Genomic DNA, 17,456 nt, shown 5'->3' on the forward strand with positions numbered 1-17,456 from the left:
AAATTGAAAAAGTTGGAAGAATGATGTTGGGTGATAAATAAAATCTCACCCTCGTGTCTTTTGACATCAAATATATCAACACTCGTTGATAAAAGTGGCAAAAATCCTCGGCAAGCCTCGGAATTTTGCCACTTTTATCAACTCGTGTGGATATATTTCATATCAAAAGACTCTCGGGTGAGATTCTCTATACATATGCTCTCTGCCTCATGGCAGTCATTCACCTGATGAAGGAGTAAGCATAAACCCCGAAACTTTGTGTTTCCTCAGAATAAAGAAGTTACTGTGATATCAAACCCCAATTTCGAGATATCCCTAAAGGCATGTAAGATATCATTACAACAATTAACATCCTGCTGTATATAAGGGAGAGAATATATGGATGTCAACCTCTTTATTATGAGGAACAACTTGTTTGTTGTGTTCCTCATAATAAAGAAGTTGACATCCATAAATTCTCTTCCTTATGTGTATCACTTCTAAATGCCATTCAAAGACTCGATTCTTGTAGTATTTACCAAATGTGTAAAATGATAATTTAAACGAAAGAGAATTTTTTATTTTTTTTATTCGTATACCACCAACCCCACCTTTCGCCCAAATACAATTTATGAGTGAGTGAGTGATTTGGGTGTAACACCGTATTCCAGTAAAATCACAGCCAGTCAGCTTATTGTGGGAGGAAAACTCGAAGTGATGCAGGTCTTACCCGTTTACCACTTCGGTGAAACCCACGAGCACGGGTATGGTGCTGACAAACCTAGAAACATAATAGGGGCGAACCGGGATCCGAACTCACAATCATAGGTTTCTGGCGTACCCAAGGGACGTAACTCTGCACAGGGAATTGCGGCGCCTTAGACGTCTGGGTCACCCGTGCCTCTTGTATACGGATCTAACCTGGATCTTCGGCGTGAAGAGCCAACCCTTTAACCACTTGCTAGGCTACCCGACCGCCCCTGTACTGAATGACCCCATGACCCCACCCATGACCCCAACAGATATTTAAAAAATCACAATTCTAAAAATGTTAAATTTCTGAGTTTAGTGGCACTCTCGTGTCTTGTCCTGCTTTTTCAGAACATTTATCGGCTAACGTCTTTTTTCTAGGTGTTGAAAATCATTTGCAAGGTTTTTATAGATCAAATCAGTCATTCCATATTACGCTCTACACTAGATGGACTTATCACTAATGCCTGCAACGATAAAACCTCACCTTGTAAGACTGGATGTACTTTATGGGAAGCCATAAGAGCATATGAACAACAGGAGTTTCTTTCTTAGTTTAGTTTCCATATAAAAGATTGAGAAATCAGGTAAGTTCATCTTGTCGGATGGAGAACGCGAAGGCCCTTTAACGCCGCCCTCCCTCCAGGCCAACTCACCCCAACATTAAACTTAAGGAATAAAGAATTATTTTTTTTATTCGACTTCGAAATTTAGAACTGGAACAATTTGTTTTCAGCCCAGTAACGTTTGAATCCAATTTTCAAGTGTACTTTATTTTGCCAGGCAGTGTAGTTGGAATAGTACAAGGAACTCTGCTTTCTGCAGATATCATCATCATCATCATCAGCATCATCATCATCATCAGCAGCAGCATCATCAGCATCATCAGCATCAGTAGAAATATGGTTTACTGCATGTGTAACCCCGTCAGGAAGCAACAAGAAGACGACGTCAGAAACTGCAGGATGTTTATATTCCTAACGTTGTCTTCCATGGACCAACTGAGACTGAGAGCTTGTCTTCACTAGATGGGTCCACGACAGGAACTGCTATGCCTGGACCACCTGAGACCGAGAGCTTGTCTGCACTAGATGGGTCCACGACAGGAACTGCTATGCCTGGACCACCTGAGACCGAGAGCTTGTCTGCACTAGATGGGTCCACGACAGGAACTGCTATGCCTGGACCACCTGAGACCGAGAGCTTGTCTGCACTAGATGGGTCCACGACAGGAACTGCTATGCCTGGACCACCTGAGACTGAGAGCTTGTCTGCACTAGATTGGGTCACGACAGGAAATGCTATGCCTGGACCACCTGAGACTGAGAGCTTGTCTTCACTAGATGGGTCCACGACAGGAACTGCTATGCTTGGACCACCTGAGACTGAGAGCTTGTCTGCACTAGATGGGTCCACGACAGGAACTGCTATGCCTGGACCACCTGAGACTGAGAGCTTGTCTGCACTAGATGGGTCCACGACAGGAACTGCTATGCCTGGACCACCTGAGACTGAGAGCTTGTCTGCACTAGATTGGGTCACGACAGGAAATGCTATGCCTGGACCACCTGAGACTGAGAGCTTGTCTTCACTAGATGGGTCCACGACAGGAACTGCTATGCTTGGACCACCTGAGACTGAGAGCTTGTCTGCACTAGATGGGTCCACGACAGGAACTGCTATGCCTGGACCACCTGAGACTGAGAGCTTGTCCTCACTAGATGGGGCCACGACAGGAACTGCTATGCCTGGACGTCCTGAGACTGAGAGCTTGTCCTCACTAGATGGGACCACGACAGGAAATGCTATGCCTGGACCACCTGAGACTGAGAGCTTGTCTGCACTAGATGGGTCCACGACGGGAGCTGTTATGCCTGGACCACCTGAGACTGAGAGCTTGTCTTCACTAGATGGGACCACGACCGGAACTGCTATCCCTGGACCACCTGAGACTGAGAGCTTGTCTTCACTAGATGGGTCCACGACAGGAACCGCTATGCCTGGACGTCCTGAGACTGAGAGCTTGTCTGCACTAGATGGGGCCACGACAGGAACTGCTATGCCTGGATCACCTGAGACTGAGAGCTTATCTTCACTAGATGGGTCCACGACAGGAACTGCTATGCCTGGACCACCTGAGACTGAGAGCTTGTCTGCACTAGATGGGTCCACGACAGGAACTGATATGCCTGGACCACCTGAGACTGAGAGCTTGTCTGCACTAGATGGGGCCACGACAGGAACTGCTATGCCTGGACCACTTGAGACTGAGAGCTTGTCTGCACTAGATGGGTCCACGACAGGAACTGCTATCCCTGAACCACCAGAGACTGAGAGCTTGTCTGCACTAGATGGGACCACGACAGGAACTGCTATGCCTGGACCACCTGAGACTGAGAGCTTGTCTGCACTAGATGGGACCACGGCAGGAACTGTCATGCCTGGACCACCTGAGACTGAGAGCTTGTCCTCACTAGATGGGTCCACGACAGGAACTGCTATGCGTGGACCACCTGAGACCGAGAGCTTGTCCTCACTAGATGGGTCCACGACAGGAACTGCTATGCGTGGACCACCTGAGACTGAGAGCTTGTCTGCACTAGATGGGTCCACGACGGGAGCTGTTATGCGTGGACTACCAGAGACTGAGAGCTGTCTGCACAAGATGGGGCCACGACAGGAACTGCTATGCCTGGACTACCAGAGACTGAGAGCTTGTCTGCACTAGATTGGTCCACGACGGGAGCTGTTATGCGTGGACTACCAGAGACTGAGAGCTCACTGCACTAGATGGGTCCACGACAGGAACTGCTATGCCTGGACTACCAGAGACTGAGAGTTCTCTGCACTAGATGGGTCCACGACAGGAACTGCTATGCCTTGTACTCTGTGGGGGTGACTATTGGTCTGGAAATCACTATTGCGATATCTATTGATATTGAAAGAAGCTATTGCGAACTCTTGATATTGCAAGCAACTATTGCGATAAATATCGATAGTTTTCAGTGTATCATTTTAGATTTTAGAGTTGAATTAAGCCTTGAAACTGAAGTTTCCTTTGAATGTGACAACCATAACAACAAATAAAAAGTAAAGTTTGAGATATGACTGATTTGTTTTTTCTTTCGTTTTTCTTTGTTATTAAGAACTTTTAAGGCATACAGCGGCATGACATAATCTTTAGTAATCTCGCCTACCCACAGTGATGCTATCTCTATATTATAATATATGTGCAATTATTAGTTGATCTTCGCTTATCAGGAATATTGATTTACTTAGCCCTATGTTGGCCACAAAGTGACCCTTGGTGCACATGTACTAGTGAGACACACAAAGGAATCGTGTTAATTAATACAGGAATTTCCCGAAAACGTTTACTAATAGCAGTTAAAATACATTAATTGTCAATCCCTTAAGAACTTTAGGTTACCGTGTTACCCCCTTTGACATCTGATATCTGTGGACAGAACTTGAAAACGTCATGTTGATGGACGGCGGTTGCTGCAGATCGATAGCGTCACATCAATATAAACAAGGCCGGTATTAGGCCTGGACAAACAACAGCAGGCAATGGGCGGGGGATGTGTTGACATTGCGGATGATGCTGTGAGGTGGGGAGGGAATGATGTCCTTCGCAGCACAAGTGATGGCAGGAACATACTCCATGCTACTGTTATACTTGACATTTAATATCCAATTAACATTCTGCTACCCCCCCCCCCCCCCCCTCCCCCCCCTCCCTCCATCTCTCTTTCTCTCTCTCCCTCCCGTGTGTGTCGTTCTGTCTGTCTGTCTGTCTCTCTTTCTCTCCCGTGTGTGTCGTTCTGTCTGTCTGTCTCTCTCTCTCTCTCGCTCTCTTTCTCTCCCGTGTGTGTCGTTCTGTCTGTCTGTCTCTCTCTCTCTCACTCTCTCTCTCTCTCTCCGTGTGTGTCTTTCTATTTCCCTGTCTTTCTCTCTCTGTGTCTGTGTTTCTGTCTATCTGTCGTTCTTTCTCTCCGTATGTCTGTTTCCGAGTGTCTCGCTCTGTGAGTTCTCCGTGTGTGGATTTCTCTCTGTTTCTCTTTGTCTCTCTCTCTCCCTCTCTCTCTCTCCGTGTGTCTTTCTGTTTCCGTCTCTCTCTCCCTCTTTCTCTCCATGTTTCTCTCACTGTTTCTGTCTCTCTGTCGTTCTCTCTCTCCGTGTCTGTTTCTGTTTGTCTCTGTGTGACTTCTCCGTGTGTCTCTCTCTGTTTCTCTGTCTGTCTGTCTCTCTCTCTTTCCCTCAGCCCCTCTCTCGAATATTACACATCTAACTTCTCGTGATTTGACTACAAACAACCTCCCCACACCCATCTCCGAATATAACAATTCAACAGCTATCACACACCACCCGACCACACCCTTCCCCCAGAAGAGTCCAGGGACGGAGGTACAGAGTACAGACGGGATCATGCAGTGAAAGGATCTCCCGCAACTACCTGTGCGGGTTTCATGTTGGATAGACTCATGCGACAGGCAGGACCAGCGTGAACACAAGCTACAGCTGCCTGCCACCAGAATGCCGCCCCAGAGACGGTGTCCTTCACAGTTTGGTTTAACTGTCATAATGTGATATATTTTCTTATTCCTGAAGACCAGTTTTCTTGGTTGTTTTGAAAACAGCACTTGATTTCAGTGATCGATTTTTCAATGAATTTTTGTATTTTTCCAAGCATGAGTGAGTGAGTGAGTATGGTTTTACGCCGCATTTAGCAATATTCCAGCAATATCACGGCGGGGGACACCAGAAATGGGCTTCACACATTGTACCCATGTCGGGAATCGAACCCGGGTCTTCGGCGTGACGAGCGAACGCTTTAACCACTGGGATACCCGACCGCCCCTTTCCAAGCATGAAGATTCAGGGTGACAAAGAACTCTCCACAAGACTGTATGGCAAGATGGGTAACTTCAAATTTCCAACTGTCAACTTTCCAACTGTCAACTTTCCCTTAATGGCAAGCAATATTCCAGCAGGTCCAGCCTATGGTGTTTACATTTAGTAACTTTTGACGTACAACCGATTAAGCTCTTTCTACGTAAACTTTAAAAAGCGTCATACGATTATTGCATAAAAGTTGTTTGGTGAGGAATACAAAAATCAAGGTTTCAGTAAAGCGTTCAAACAGTTTGATGACTGACATGTGGATAACTTTCCAAATGTGATGCATCAGTGATACACATGATGTCAGCTGTAATTCCCATTTTGACTAATACCATCTTCAGGTGAACACTTAACTCGCCCTTGCATGTGTTTGTGACGGGTGCGCTTTGTTAATAATTAGTACGGGTAGTAACTCATGCAGAGACGGCAGATGTGTGAGTAGAAGTAGTAGATTTAAGCATAGATGTTGTTGTAGTAGTAGTCGTAGTAGTAGTTGTGGCAGTAGAACTAGTAGTAGTAGTTGTAGTAGTAGAAATAGTAGTAGTTGTAGTAGTAATAGTTGTAGTGGTCGTAGTAGTTGTAGTAGCAGAAATAGTAGTAGTTGTAGTAGTAATAGTTGTAGTGGTCGTAGTAGTAGTTGTGGCAGTAGAACTAGTAGTAGTAGTAGTAGTAGTAATAGTGATAGTAGTAGTAATAGTAGTAGTAGTCGTAGTTGTAGTAGTAGTAGTTGTAGTAGTAGTAATAGTTGAAGTAGTCGTAGTAGTTGTAGTAGTATTAGTAGTAGTAGTAGTGGTAGTAGTAGTTGTAGTAGTAGTAATAGTGATAGTAGTAGTAATAGCAGTAGTAGTCGTAGTAGTTGTAGTAGTAGTAGTAGTCGCAGTAGTAGTAATAGTTGTAGTAGTAGAAAAAGTAGTAGTAGTAGTAGTAGTAGTAGTAGTTGTAGTAGTAGTAGTAGTAGTCGCAGTAGTAGTAATAGTTGTAGTAGTAGAAAAAGCAGTAGTAGTAGTAGTAGTAGTAGTTGTTGTAGTGGTAGTAGTAGTAGTAGAAGTTGTAGTTGTAGTTGTAGTAGTAGTAGTAGTAGTAGTAGTAGTAGTAGTACTGGTAGTCGTGGTGGTAGTTGTTGCAGTCGCCATTACATCTGTATCCTAGTTAAAAGATAGATGCTCCTACATGTCGAACTATCGTCACAAATTGAACGCCGCCCTCATATAAACGACCAACATCTAATCTCGCCAACATCCAACGTCTGAGTCGACGGCATCACCCAAACCCAGCTCTGTTTGAAATATTCATAAATACATATGGAAGGACCAAGTCAATCGGAATCAAATGACCAGCGTGGAAAGTGACACCGACTCTGGCGCCGCGCCGAAATACATCACTCTTCGAGAGCGCCTTGTAATCCCAGTGTGAACAGAACCTTTAGGCAAATACTATCGGAAAATCGCGTATTCTCGCGGGATGGAGTATGGCCCCGGTACAAGCTCGCGCCATTGATTGCTCCGAACCCTCTGTCTTGTATTCATGTAGATTCGGGAACTGCCGATTCGCCGAATTACGGTCGTATGAATCAAATTGCAAATCGACTGGATTGGGGCTACTTCGTCGAGTCCATATGCCCCTAACGAGTATAACAACTACTTTGATCTTTGCGCTTTTGCTTCTTCCCAGTCTTGGCCCCGAACGTGGCTAACATTGACCTTTGACCTCCTTTACCGGAGACGGTTGTATTGACAAGGCCCTGGATATGCAGGAATCTGTGGCAAGCCGTTTTCATTTTCATTACCTAATTTCTGATATCTTCAATTATTTTAAAGATATCAATATTATATTAAAACACATCAACGACGTTGTTATGGCATCAGTACATATTTGAGGATATCTTAATATGTTACTGTGATATCAAACCCTTATTTCGAGATATCCTAAATGCATATAATATATCATTACAACAATTAACATCACGCTGTATATAATCATATCATATCTTAAATTATATGTTTGATATCTTGAAAGGATTTATGCAGATATCATTAATTAAATTAAGATATATTTAATTCAATTAGAGATATCAATCAAGATATCATCAATTCTGATATCAGAAAATCCAATTATTGAACGTGAGCGCCCGAGATGAGCTCGGGATGTTGTGTCAGATGAGTGAACGCCGCACTCAGAAATATTCCAAGCTATATATGTATGACGTGGGTCTGTAAATAATCGAATCCGGACCAAACAATCCAGTGATTGACATCATGAGCATCGATCTACGCAATTGGAATACCATGCACCATCTTTGCAGCGAGTCTGACCACCCGACCCATTAGACACCTCTTACGACAAGCATGGGTTGCTGAAGACCAATTCTACCCGTAACCTGATTTATGGTCGTACTTCAAAAACGATTCTAAAAACAATCCACATTCTGGGAATGATGGTGGATTGGGCTGCTATCGTGTTTCTATGGTCGTGTCATATAGATAGGCTGTACACATCTGGTCCCTGCATGATTGACCTTCTCGTCATTGGAAATGTCAGAGTGACATACTGCTCATTACTATCGAGTTTCTGTTACAAGGGAACTATTATGTATCTGCTTCCCGTTGTCTGACATTCTCATCAGTATCAAACAGGATGGCATCCATTTGCTTTTTTATTTTCAAAAATATTTTGTATTACTGCAAACAAAATATATCCCAACGACGTGAATTTTGTCTTTGGCTTCAATTTCAGAAACATGCATTTAGATGCTAAGAAAAACGACGAAACACATTCCCATAATTATTAGCTAAAAGCAGTGGCCATTGTACGATTCCGACTATATCGGTGATTGAGTATGGTTTTACGCCGCTTTTAGCAATATTCCAGCAATATCACGGCGGGGGACACCAGAAATGGGCTTCACACATTGTACCCATGTCGGGAATCGAACCGGGTCTTCGGCGTGACGAGCGAACGCTTTAACCACTAGACTACCCCACCGCCCCTCCGACTATATAATAAGCATGTGTTTATGAATCACTATCAAATATGACAATACCAGGTGTTCGTGAAAAGGGGTATGCGTATCCTGCCTCAACGGTGCACCCGTCACAAACACATGCAAGGGCGAGTTAAGTGTTCACCTGAAGATGGTATAAGTCACAATAGGGGATTACAGCTGACATGTGTGTTTTACTGATGCGTCAAATTTGGAAATGTCCTCCACATGTTTATCATCAAACTGTTTGAACGCTTTACTGAGTCCTTGATTATGTAAAAAACTGTTGGGCAATCCTTGTGTATTTTGGACATATGACGGTACGTAGTACGTCATTGTCCATTTGAGTGAGTGAGTGAGTATGGTTTTACGTCGCTTTTAGCAATATTCCAGCAATATCACGGCGGGGGACACCAGGAAATGGGCTTCACACATTGTACCCATGTCAAGAATCGAACCCGGGCCTTCGGCGTGACGAGCGAACGCTTTAACCACTAGGCTACCCGACCGCCCCCATAATATGAGTTCACTGAACATGTTCACGTGATCAGCCCGTCGCCTGGTTTATTTGCCACGAGCTACAAATATGAACAGTCCATTTCACCCACGTCTTATTCGTAACTCTCATCCACCGCCTACACGAGTCGCCCTCGACTTTCCTTCATTTCACTGCTCTTTTAAACTTACACTTAATCAGCTGGCTCGTATCGCAGGAAAATAAATTTGAATTCATTCTCAAGGGACCTCTAGGCTACCCGACCGCCCCATTTTCCATTGGAAGGCCTGATAAGCATGTGTCTATAAATCACCATCAAATAGCAATGATACTAGGTGTTCTCGAAAAGGTGAGCGTATCCTGCCCCGCCGGTGATATATATATATATATATATATCTTATATAGGGGCAGTTCATAACATGAAATACTGCGCAATGCAGCGTTAAACGTACCGTATTTTAGACCCGTGAAGATTCCGGGGTAGAATAGGTCTTCAGCAACCGATGCTTGCCGTAAAAGGTGACTATGCTTGTCGTAAAAGGCGACTAACGGGATCGGGTGGTCAGGCTCGCTGACTTGGTTGATGCATTTCATCGATCCCAATTGCGTGGATCGATGCTCATGATATTAATCACTGGATTGTCTGGTCCAGACTCGATTATTTACAGACCGCCGTCATAAAGCTGGAATATTGCTGAGTGCGGCGTTAAACAACAAACCAACCAACGTACCGTATTTTAAAACTGACACAGAAGGTCGGCATGTGACATCGACTGTGGCCACGCAGGGCGAATTTCGTGAAACTCTTCAAGCGACCGACTCACCTTGCCACGCTTGTTGAAGATCATGACGACACCAGAATGTGTCCTCTGTGACTCGTGCCGAATCAAACGTTATTTCCCCGTGTCCCTGGAGCCCCGGAGACTAAGGTGAGGAAATGTCAGGCTGGCGAGTTCACAGACAGTGCTATCGCGGGTTTAAATTTAAATCCCCGTCGCAAGAATGTCAGGTTCACAAATGTCTAAATGTAAAACTCTGAACGTCAAATTAAACTAACGGGTAAAATAAAGTATACACCCATGTCTGATGGTGGCTAAAAATGAACAAACGCGAAATGATTTTTTAATTGTGATGTTTTGAAATTGAGTATCATTATGTATTTTGGACCTTAAGTTTGCAGGGGGTTCGAATCCCGGTTCGCCCCGATTATGTTTCTAGGTTTGTCAGCACCATACCCGTGCTCGTGGGTTTCACCGAAGTGGTAAACGTCTGAGACCTGCATCACTTCGGGCTTTCCTCCCACATTAAGCTGACACGCCGTGATATAACTGGAATACTGTTAAAAGCGGCGTTTACCCAACTCACCCACTCACTCACATACATATTTCAAATATGCATTAGTAATATCTAAATCAACAGAAGTGATATAGTAAGGACTACATGGTCGTTGGATGATCGTCCGTCAGTTTTCAAGATCCTCTGTCGGATCCGATTGAGATACTTCGGCGGCCATATTGAAATTGAAACTTTTAATTTTTATGAACCAATTGTAGTGTTGCAGTTATCAGATATTCTGCATGGCTCAATTAGTTTTTGTGATTAAGTAATTTACCTTTGACCTTTCCATGATAACACTCCACTTATAAAAAAACCTTTACCGTATTAGGCTATATTGAACGAGGTTCCTGGTAACCCTGGGTGAACCAAGCGGTTCTCTTCCAAACTGGCTTTTGAAAAAGATCACTTCTTAACCAGTTTGGGGGGTTTACATTTCAATTGTGAAACCCAGGTTTTGTGATTAACGCTTTATGAACTGGCATCTTGATGTGAACACAATTCTGTTTAATGATTGGTTAAAAGTCACAAATTTATTTTACAAAAAAAGTCTATGACGTGAATCGAACCTGCAACCTCACGTATCCTGTCGTGTTTTGTAACCTACTGTCTACCCACCTAGCTGCCGAGGCATGTGATGAATACTCGTTAAATTTAACGTGTCATAACTCCAGCTAGTCCATGCTGCACGTGTTTTTCCTCTCGCACGCTTTGAGCGAATTCCTTCTATACCGCGATACACTGTATTGTTTCACTATAATGTTTTCTTTTTAAACCATACTTTGTGTTATGGATATATATGGAAAGTTCTTGGCAATATATCCCCGTTTTCTGGCTTCTCTCACTCACTTATAAAAAAAATATCTAAAAAACCACAAGCCCTTATCTGGGTATTTACCACGTCCATGTGAGGCCACACCCTTTGTTATAGCGCGAATAATCGCGATAACCATGGCCGTCCGGAAACATATGATGACCGGAAACCTCTGATCCAACGACACATTCAACAGAATCACTAAAACAAATAAATACCTCCAAAAAAAATACTTTATAGCCATTTGAATGTTGATAGCCCCTAACAGTGTGGTATCAGCCGCAGAACCTGGGCAGTAATCTCAATACAGACAAGGAGTGAGTGAGTGAGTGAGTTGGGTTTAACGCCGCTTTTAACAGTATTCCAGTTATATCACGGCGTGTCAGCTTAATGTGGGAGGAAAGCCCGAAGTGATACAGGTCTTAGACGTTTACCATTTCGGTGAAATCCACGAGCACGGGTATGGTGCTGACAAACCTAGAAACATAATCGGGGTGAACCGGGATTCGAACCCACAACCATAGGTTTCTGGCGTGTCCAGGGCACGCAACTCTGCACATCAAATCGCGGCGCCTTAGACGACTGGGCCACCAGTGCCCCTACAGACAAGGAAACACGAGGGGAGAAAATGGGACAAAGAGTAAAAAATACAAAAAAATACATTAAAGCTGGCCGAAGTGTGCGCGAAAAATATACCCTTGTTCTAAATATGTTTCTGAGATCTTCATACCTCTGTGACTGCATTCTAGAAACTAGTATTTGACCTATTAAAGAGATTCATCCGGGTATTACCGATACATAATTCCAACAGTATCTGTTGCAATCCCCCGCAGTCCTAAGGATAATTGGTACATTAGCTAAGCTAAACTCTATTTAGATATATACCTATATTTTTGTATTTTGAAGTAAACACGATATACGGCTTTTCCATTGGACGAGAGGTCGGTCACATGACCGCGAATTTGACGTTCATACGTTTTTCACGGGACCTTGTTCTTGAAATGACGTAAACACTGACGGACTACTTCCACATTCCTGGTGGAACCCCTGGGAATTCCCTAGCAAGAATACACACAGAAGCGTTCTTTCTGATCATTTAGACTCTTTAAACTTGAACTCGGCGTTTTAGTATACATTGAGAAACGTCAGAGAGTTTGACTGCATGATCGTTCACGAATATCCTCGCTACGACCCATCCTAGTGAACAAAACGAAGACACGCACATCCAAACTATGGTAGTATCGACTCGATCCGTGTCTAGGCTGGCAGTGACTATCTACAGCAATCTATGAATTTACCTGAGTATCTATTGGACACATCTTTACAATCACCTTTCAATGACCTGTCAATTGATCAATGACGACTAAAACTTGTAACCGCCACAGGTTCATTAACCATTTTGACGTCTTGCCCTTGGTGAAGACGTATTATTGTGACGTTATTGAGGTAGTAGAATGGGGCGGTCGGGTAGCCCAGTGGTTAAAGCGTTCGTTCGTCACGCCGAAGACCCGGGTTCGATTCCCGACATGGGTACAATGTGTGAAGCCCATTTATGGTGTCACCCGCCGTGATATTGCTGGAATATTGCTAAAAGCGGCGTAAAACCAAACTCACTCAATCATTGAGGTAGTTCTTAACTGATCTTCCTCATTAAAAGATGAAATTATGTGAATAATTTTGTTGTAAAGAAACTACAAAAGTTTTCCTTAGAGCATGTTAAGCATACAAACGCTTATGTCACCACTCGTTTTGAGGAACTATTTTATTCCTCGATACAGGGATGTTGTATGGCTGTCAGTGTAAACATGAAGTCACACGTACTAAATACCATTGCGGTGGATCTCGGTCTACATCATCTGATGTAAAAATAGTGATATAAGCTCCGACGTTCATACAGTTTGGCCCTCACTCTATCAAGGTTCGTACTCCTGACCGCGTGATTCAAGTAGATGGTACTTGTTGTTACCCTGCCTGGCGCTAGGCATTAAGAGAATAAAACAAGGACTAGTTAGCTCGGAGTCAGTATACTGTGTCAGAGTGGGGTATTCATGTTAAACTGTGGCAGAGTATCTCATTTGGATAGCACTATAAATCAGCATTAGTCCAGACTAGTAAAAGAAGCCACACATACACGTGCTAGACTGACATTTACATTTTTTGTAGTCCCAGAAAAAATGTTATTTAAACATATATCTATATCTAAAAAAAAATAAAAATAAAATCCAAATGGATCCCCGAGCAAGCCTTTATTTGCCTAGAGATGTGGCAATCTAGACTTGCCAAATCATTCTAGACTTGAGTTGGACTCCTTTTTCACTTCATTTTCTTGGGTATGGGCCAGAGTCTAAGACGTGAATGCAAGTCGCTATTTCAGTGCAATAAATTAAAACAGGACGTCCAACCCCATTTCACCTCACCAAAATTGTTATATACACTCGTGAAGACAAGTCCGTGGGACTAGCTGTAACCGCGATCTGGCGTGGGAAGAGACCCGCTCGGACGCCTCAGAATATGACGTAATTCCATGTACAGAGTTGCATCCCTTAAGCGTACCAGGATCGTCTTATCGTGGGTTCGTAAAAAAGAGTTTGTGAGCACCATAACCGTTCTGCTAGTCCTGCACCATGACCGTGGAATATATTTATTTTATGAAAAAATAATAATCTAGAAATGCATACAAAAGCAAGTCTAGCCAGCTCAAGCCAGCTCTATTCCACATGATTCTGAAATCAGCATAGGGAATTTTTTTTATTTTTAGAGTCAAGAAGGATATTGTGTAATATAAGATTTCAGAGACTAAATGTTACTCTAACGTTCTGCATAAACGACACTTTAAATTTAATGGGGTTTTTTCACCCAGAAGCAATCCCCTGTGTGAGGGGGAAGGTGGCCATGACACTATTACAGAATATATATAATGTTTCCAATCAACAATTTATTAATATTACATGAAGCACTACAAAAAATACCCCCCAAAGTCATCAATAATGCATCGTTTGACAGCACAGTGATGGAAGCGAGATTGTCGAGACTGTTGCAATTTCGAGTGCTTACCGGATATCCGCTGCTCGCCAGTTCTCAACACGCATCGCGCTATTACGCTACATTTCCTACACACCAATCAATATCGATTATGTCTAGACTAGGGTCACGTGACCTTTGGTCACATGATTGGAGTTACTGACTGATACGAGACTAATTTAGCTTCCTGTGTGCCAGTGTTTATTTTCAGGAGAACGTATCTTCAGACTTTGCCAGTCTCAGCAAAAAAGGATTTATTTAATGATTTTTTCTTCAGTAATGTCGATCTGTGGATACATGTTGTCTGGCAGAGAGGACATGCATTTGATATGACACATATTAATGTGTACATCATTTCAAAAAATGCTTTGGCCACTCACTTTTTAAGCCCTAAGCTTGGAATTTTGTTTTGTTTGTTGTTTTACACCGCACTTAGCAATATTCCAGCTATATGACGGCGGTCTGTAAATAATAGAGTCTGGACCAGACAATCCAGTGACTGACATCATGAGCATCGATCCACGCAATTGGGATACGATGACATGCATCAACCAGGTCAGCGAGCCTGACCACCCGATCCCGTTAGTCGCCTCTTACGACAAGCATTGTCGCCTTTTACGGCAAGCATGGGTTGCTAGGGACCTATTCTACCCCGGATCTTCATGGGTCTAAAATACGGTACGTTTAACGCTGCATTGCGCAGTATTTCAGTCGGGTCATGTTATGAACTGCGCCTATATAACTTATATATATCACCGGTGGGGCAGGATACGCTGACTTTTTCGAGGACACCTAGGATCATTACTATTTTACTGAAAATAAAACTATGATATCCGTATCAAATACATCACCATCGAATAACCATTTCTTGTTTGTTTCATTTAGCCACAATCAAACATGGGCGTATACCTTCTTTTCCGCGTCAATTTAGTTTTTCCTATGATAAAATACAGCAAGTTTATTCCTAAGAAAATGCACATAACAGTGCACTTAGTGAGTATGGTTTTACGCCGCTTTTAGCAATAGACCGACAATATCATCACGGGGGACAACAGACATTGCTTCAAGGGTGCAATTAATTTTGTTATGCTCTCTGCGTAGTCGCGGACACTCTTGTAAGAAGTAACGTCTATACACATGTAGGCTTTATGATTGTGTTTGCGATGAATCACAAACGTCTTGCAGAATGGCATTCTAAGGCCCCGTTCCGCGATCTTAAAGATAAGACCGTCTTAACTCCACCAATTTATTATTGACTTACGACTGTCGTAGCGCTAAGAAAGCCCTGGTCGATACGCCATGACTAATGCAATGACTGATTGTTTGTTTGTTTGTTTGTTGTTTAACGCCGCACTCAGCATAATTCCAGCATATAATCGAGACTCAAGTGCTTGACACCGGGGACCTATATTCTTACGAAGACTTCCCACGGCTTAATAAGCGTTATATGTGAAACTGGGGAAAGAGTTACTCCTGGATTGAGACATCTAATAAGATTTGGGTAAGTCAGCAAACAGATTGTTTCTTGACACAGTCATACCAGGAATGTGCCTTGTCCCGTTTCAGAGCCATCTGGGAAGACTCTGGTGTTACAGAGTTGCGTCCCTTTGGCGTCTCAGAATCCTATGGTTCGAATTCTGTTCTGTTTTTGTTTTCCAACCCCATAAAGGTGCATGCACCAAAGTGGTAAACATTTAAGGCCAGCATCACTTCGGGCTTTCCTCCCACATCAAGCTGACACGCCGCGATGTGATTTAAATTCTCTCACCCCCCCCCCAAAAAAAAAACAACAACAAAAAAACCACAACAAAACAAAACAAACAAACACAAAAAACACACACAAAAACAAACAAACAAACAAACAACAAAACAAACAAACAAACAAACAAACAAACAAACAAACAAAAAACAACAACACAAAACAAAAAACAAAAAACAAACCCATATACAATAACGATATATGCTTATCAGTCGTAATCAGTGTACAGAAAACCCAGTTACTACTTCGCGTGGGTTTCCGATAAACTACGATATGAAGAAAAAAATGACAGATTTTGACATTGAATGACGAATTAACTTACTTAATGATTATACTTAATGAAATATATATGTATTTTATTTAAAAATCACGAGGATTTGGGGCAGCTTTGTTGAACACTGTATGAACCTTGTATACAACTTAATATACCAATGTGTGAAATACGTCTTGTAATATGAGCGACTGAGCATAATAACCTGACCCGGATGTTTTAAAGCACAGGGCAAATATGGAAATTCTTGCAAGATTTATTTGCACACGCAAAACATATGATACAGGTCAACATATAATGTCGCGAAAGTACAAGTCTAAATCTAACAGTATGACAAAAATCCTAAAAATGAATATTTGTATACTGCGGGCATTGTATCGTTTAGTAATTCAAGACTGTGAGTTCAAATTATTTTATTACCTGAGCTTAATCATGAACTCAGATAATAATTAGTGATCTAACATAAAAAAAGATGGGAGGCATCCATGTGAACATTGCTAGAACTTTGGTTGCTCCCGTGTTGCTGTAACTAACGTTACAGACAACCCCCATTAGATAACAGACAGACCCAGGGTAACTACGCCCAATGAAAACCGGTACTTGCGTACTTTGCATCTCCGGAATCGATTCCTAACAGTGATCTCTTTAGCGACGAATGACTTAGGCATATGGTTAGTCCACAGACAATGCCAAGCCGACACGGGGCTCAAGGTCACTGGTCATTTATCAGCTCAGCATTACATTGATGCTATTCTTTGTCCGATTGTCCTACCATTTCTACAACAGCTGTCAAGTGGTGCCCTTTATCATCATGACATTTCCACCCCGAACCCTACAGAACTTCCTTGCGGCCAACAACGTCAACGTGTTGCCGTGGCCTGCACGATCTCCAGACATGTACCCCATAGAACACCTCTGGGATGTCATGGATCGTCACGTTTGACAGCGACCACATCCTCCAGCCAACCCACAGGAACTGATCCAGGTCCTCCAAGAAGAATGACGACGTATTCCACGTGACGTCATCAGACGACTGACTTTTTTCTATGCACCAGAGAGTGCTTGCGTGTCTTGTAGCAAGGGGTGGCCATACACGCTATTAATGTGACGAATCACTGAACTTGAACGATTTTGGATGTGTTACTTTGT

General features: G+C 42.9%; 2 protein-coding genes across 2 annotated transcripts in view; one reads left to right on the plus strand and one right to left on the minus strand.

Moving 5' to 3' along the window:
* The window catches only part of LOC124148336 (beta-1,3-galactosyl-O-glycosyl-glycoprotein beta-1,6-N-acetylglucosaminyltransferase-like), an 89,381-nt gene that overhangs the window by 38,750 nt on the left and 33,175 nt on the right, over positions 1–17,456 (minus strand). The gene's annotated exons all lie outside the window — the stretch shown is intronic.
* On the plus strand, positions 1,781–3,457 carry LOC125372045 (collagen alpha-2(IV) chain-like). Its single transcript, XM_048380919.1, has one exon. It carries the CDS (start codon positions 1,781–1,783, stop codon positions 3,455–3,457), a length of 1,677 nt encoding a protein of 558 aa, XP_048236876.1.

This window comes from Haliotis rufescens, unplaced genomic scaffold (genome assembly GCF_023055435.1).
Source record: "Haliotis rufescens isolate VD_foot unplaced genomic scaffold, xgHalRufe1.0.p SCAF_34, whole genome shotgun sequence".
Classification (NCBI taxonomy): Eukaryota; Metazoa; Mollusca; class Gastropoda; order Lepetellida; family Haliotidae; genus Haliotis; species Haliotis rufescens.

Bases quoted from the DNA above. Each gene is read 5' to 3' on its own strand.
- LOC125372045 (XM_048380919.1), top strand. From the start codon at position 1,781: ATGCCTGGACCACCTGAGACCGAGAGCTTGTCTGCACTAGATGGGTCC.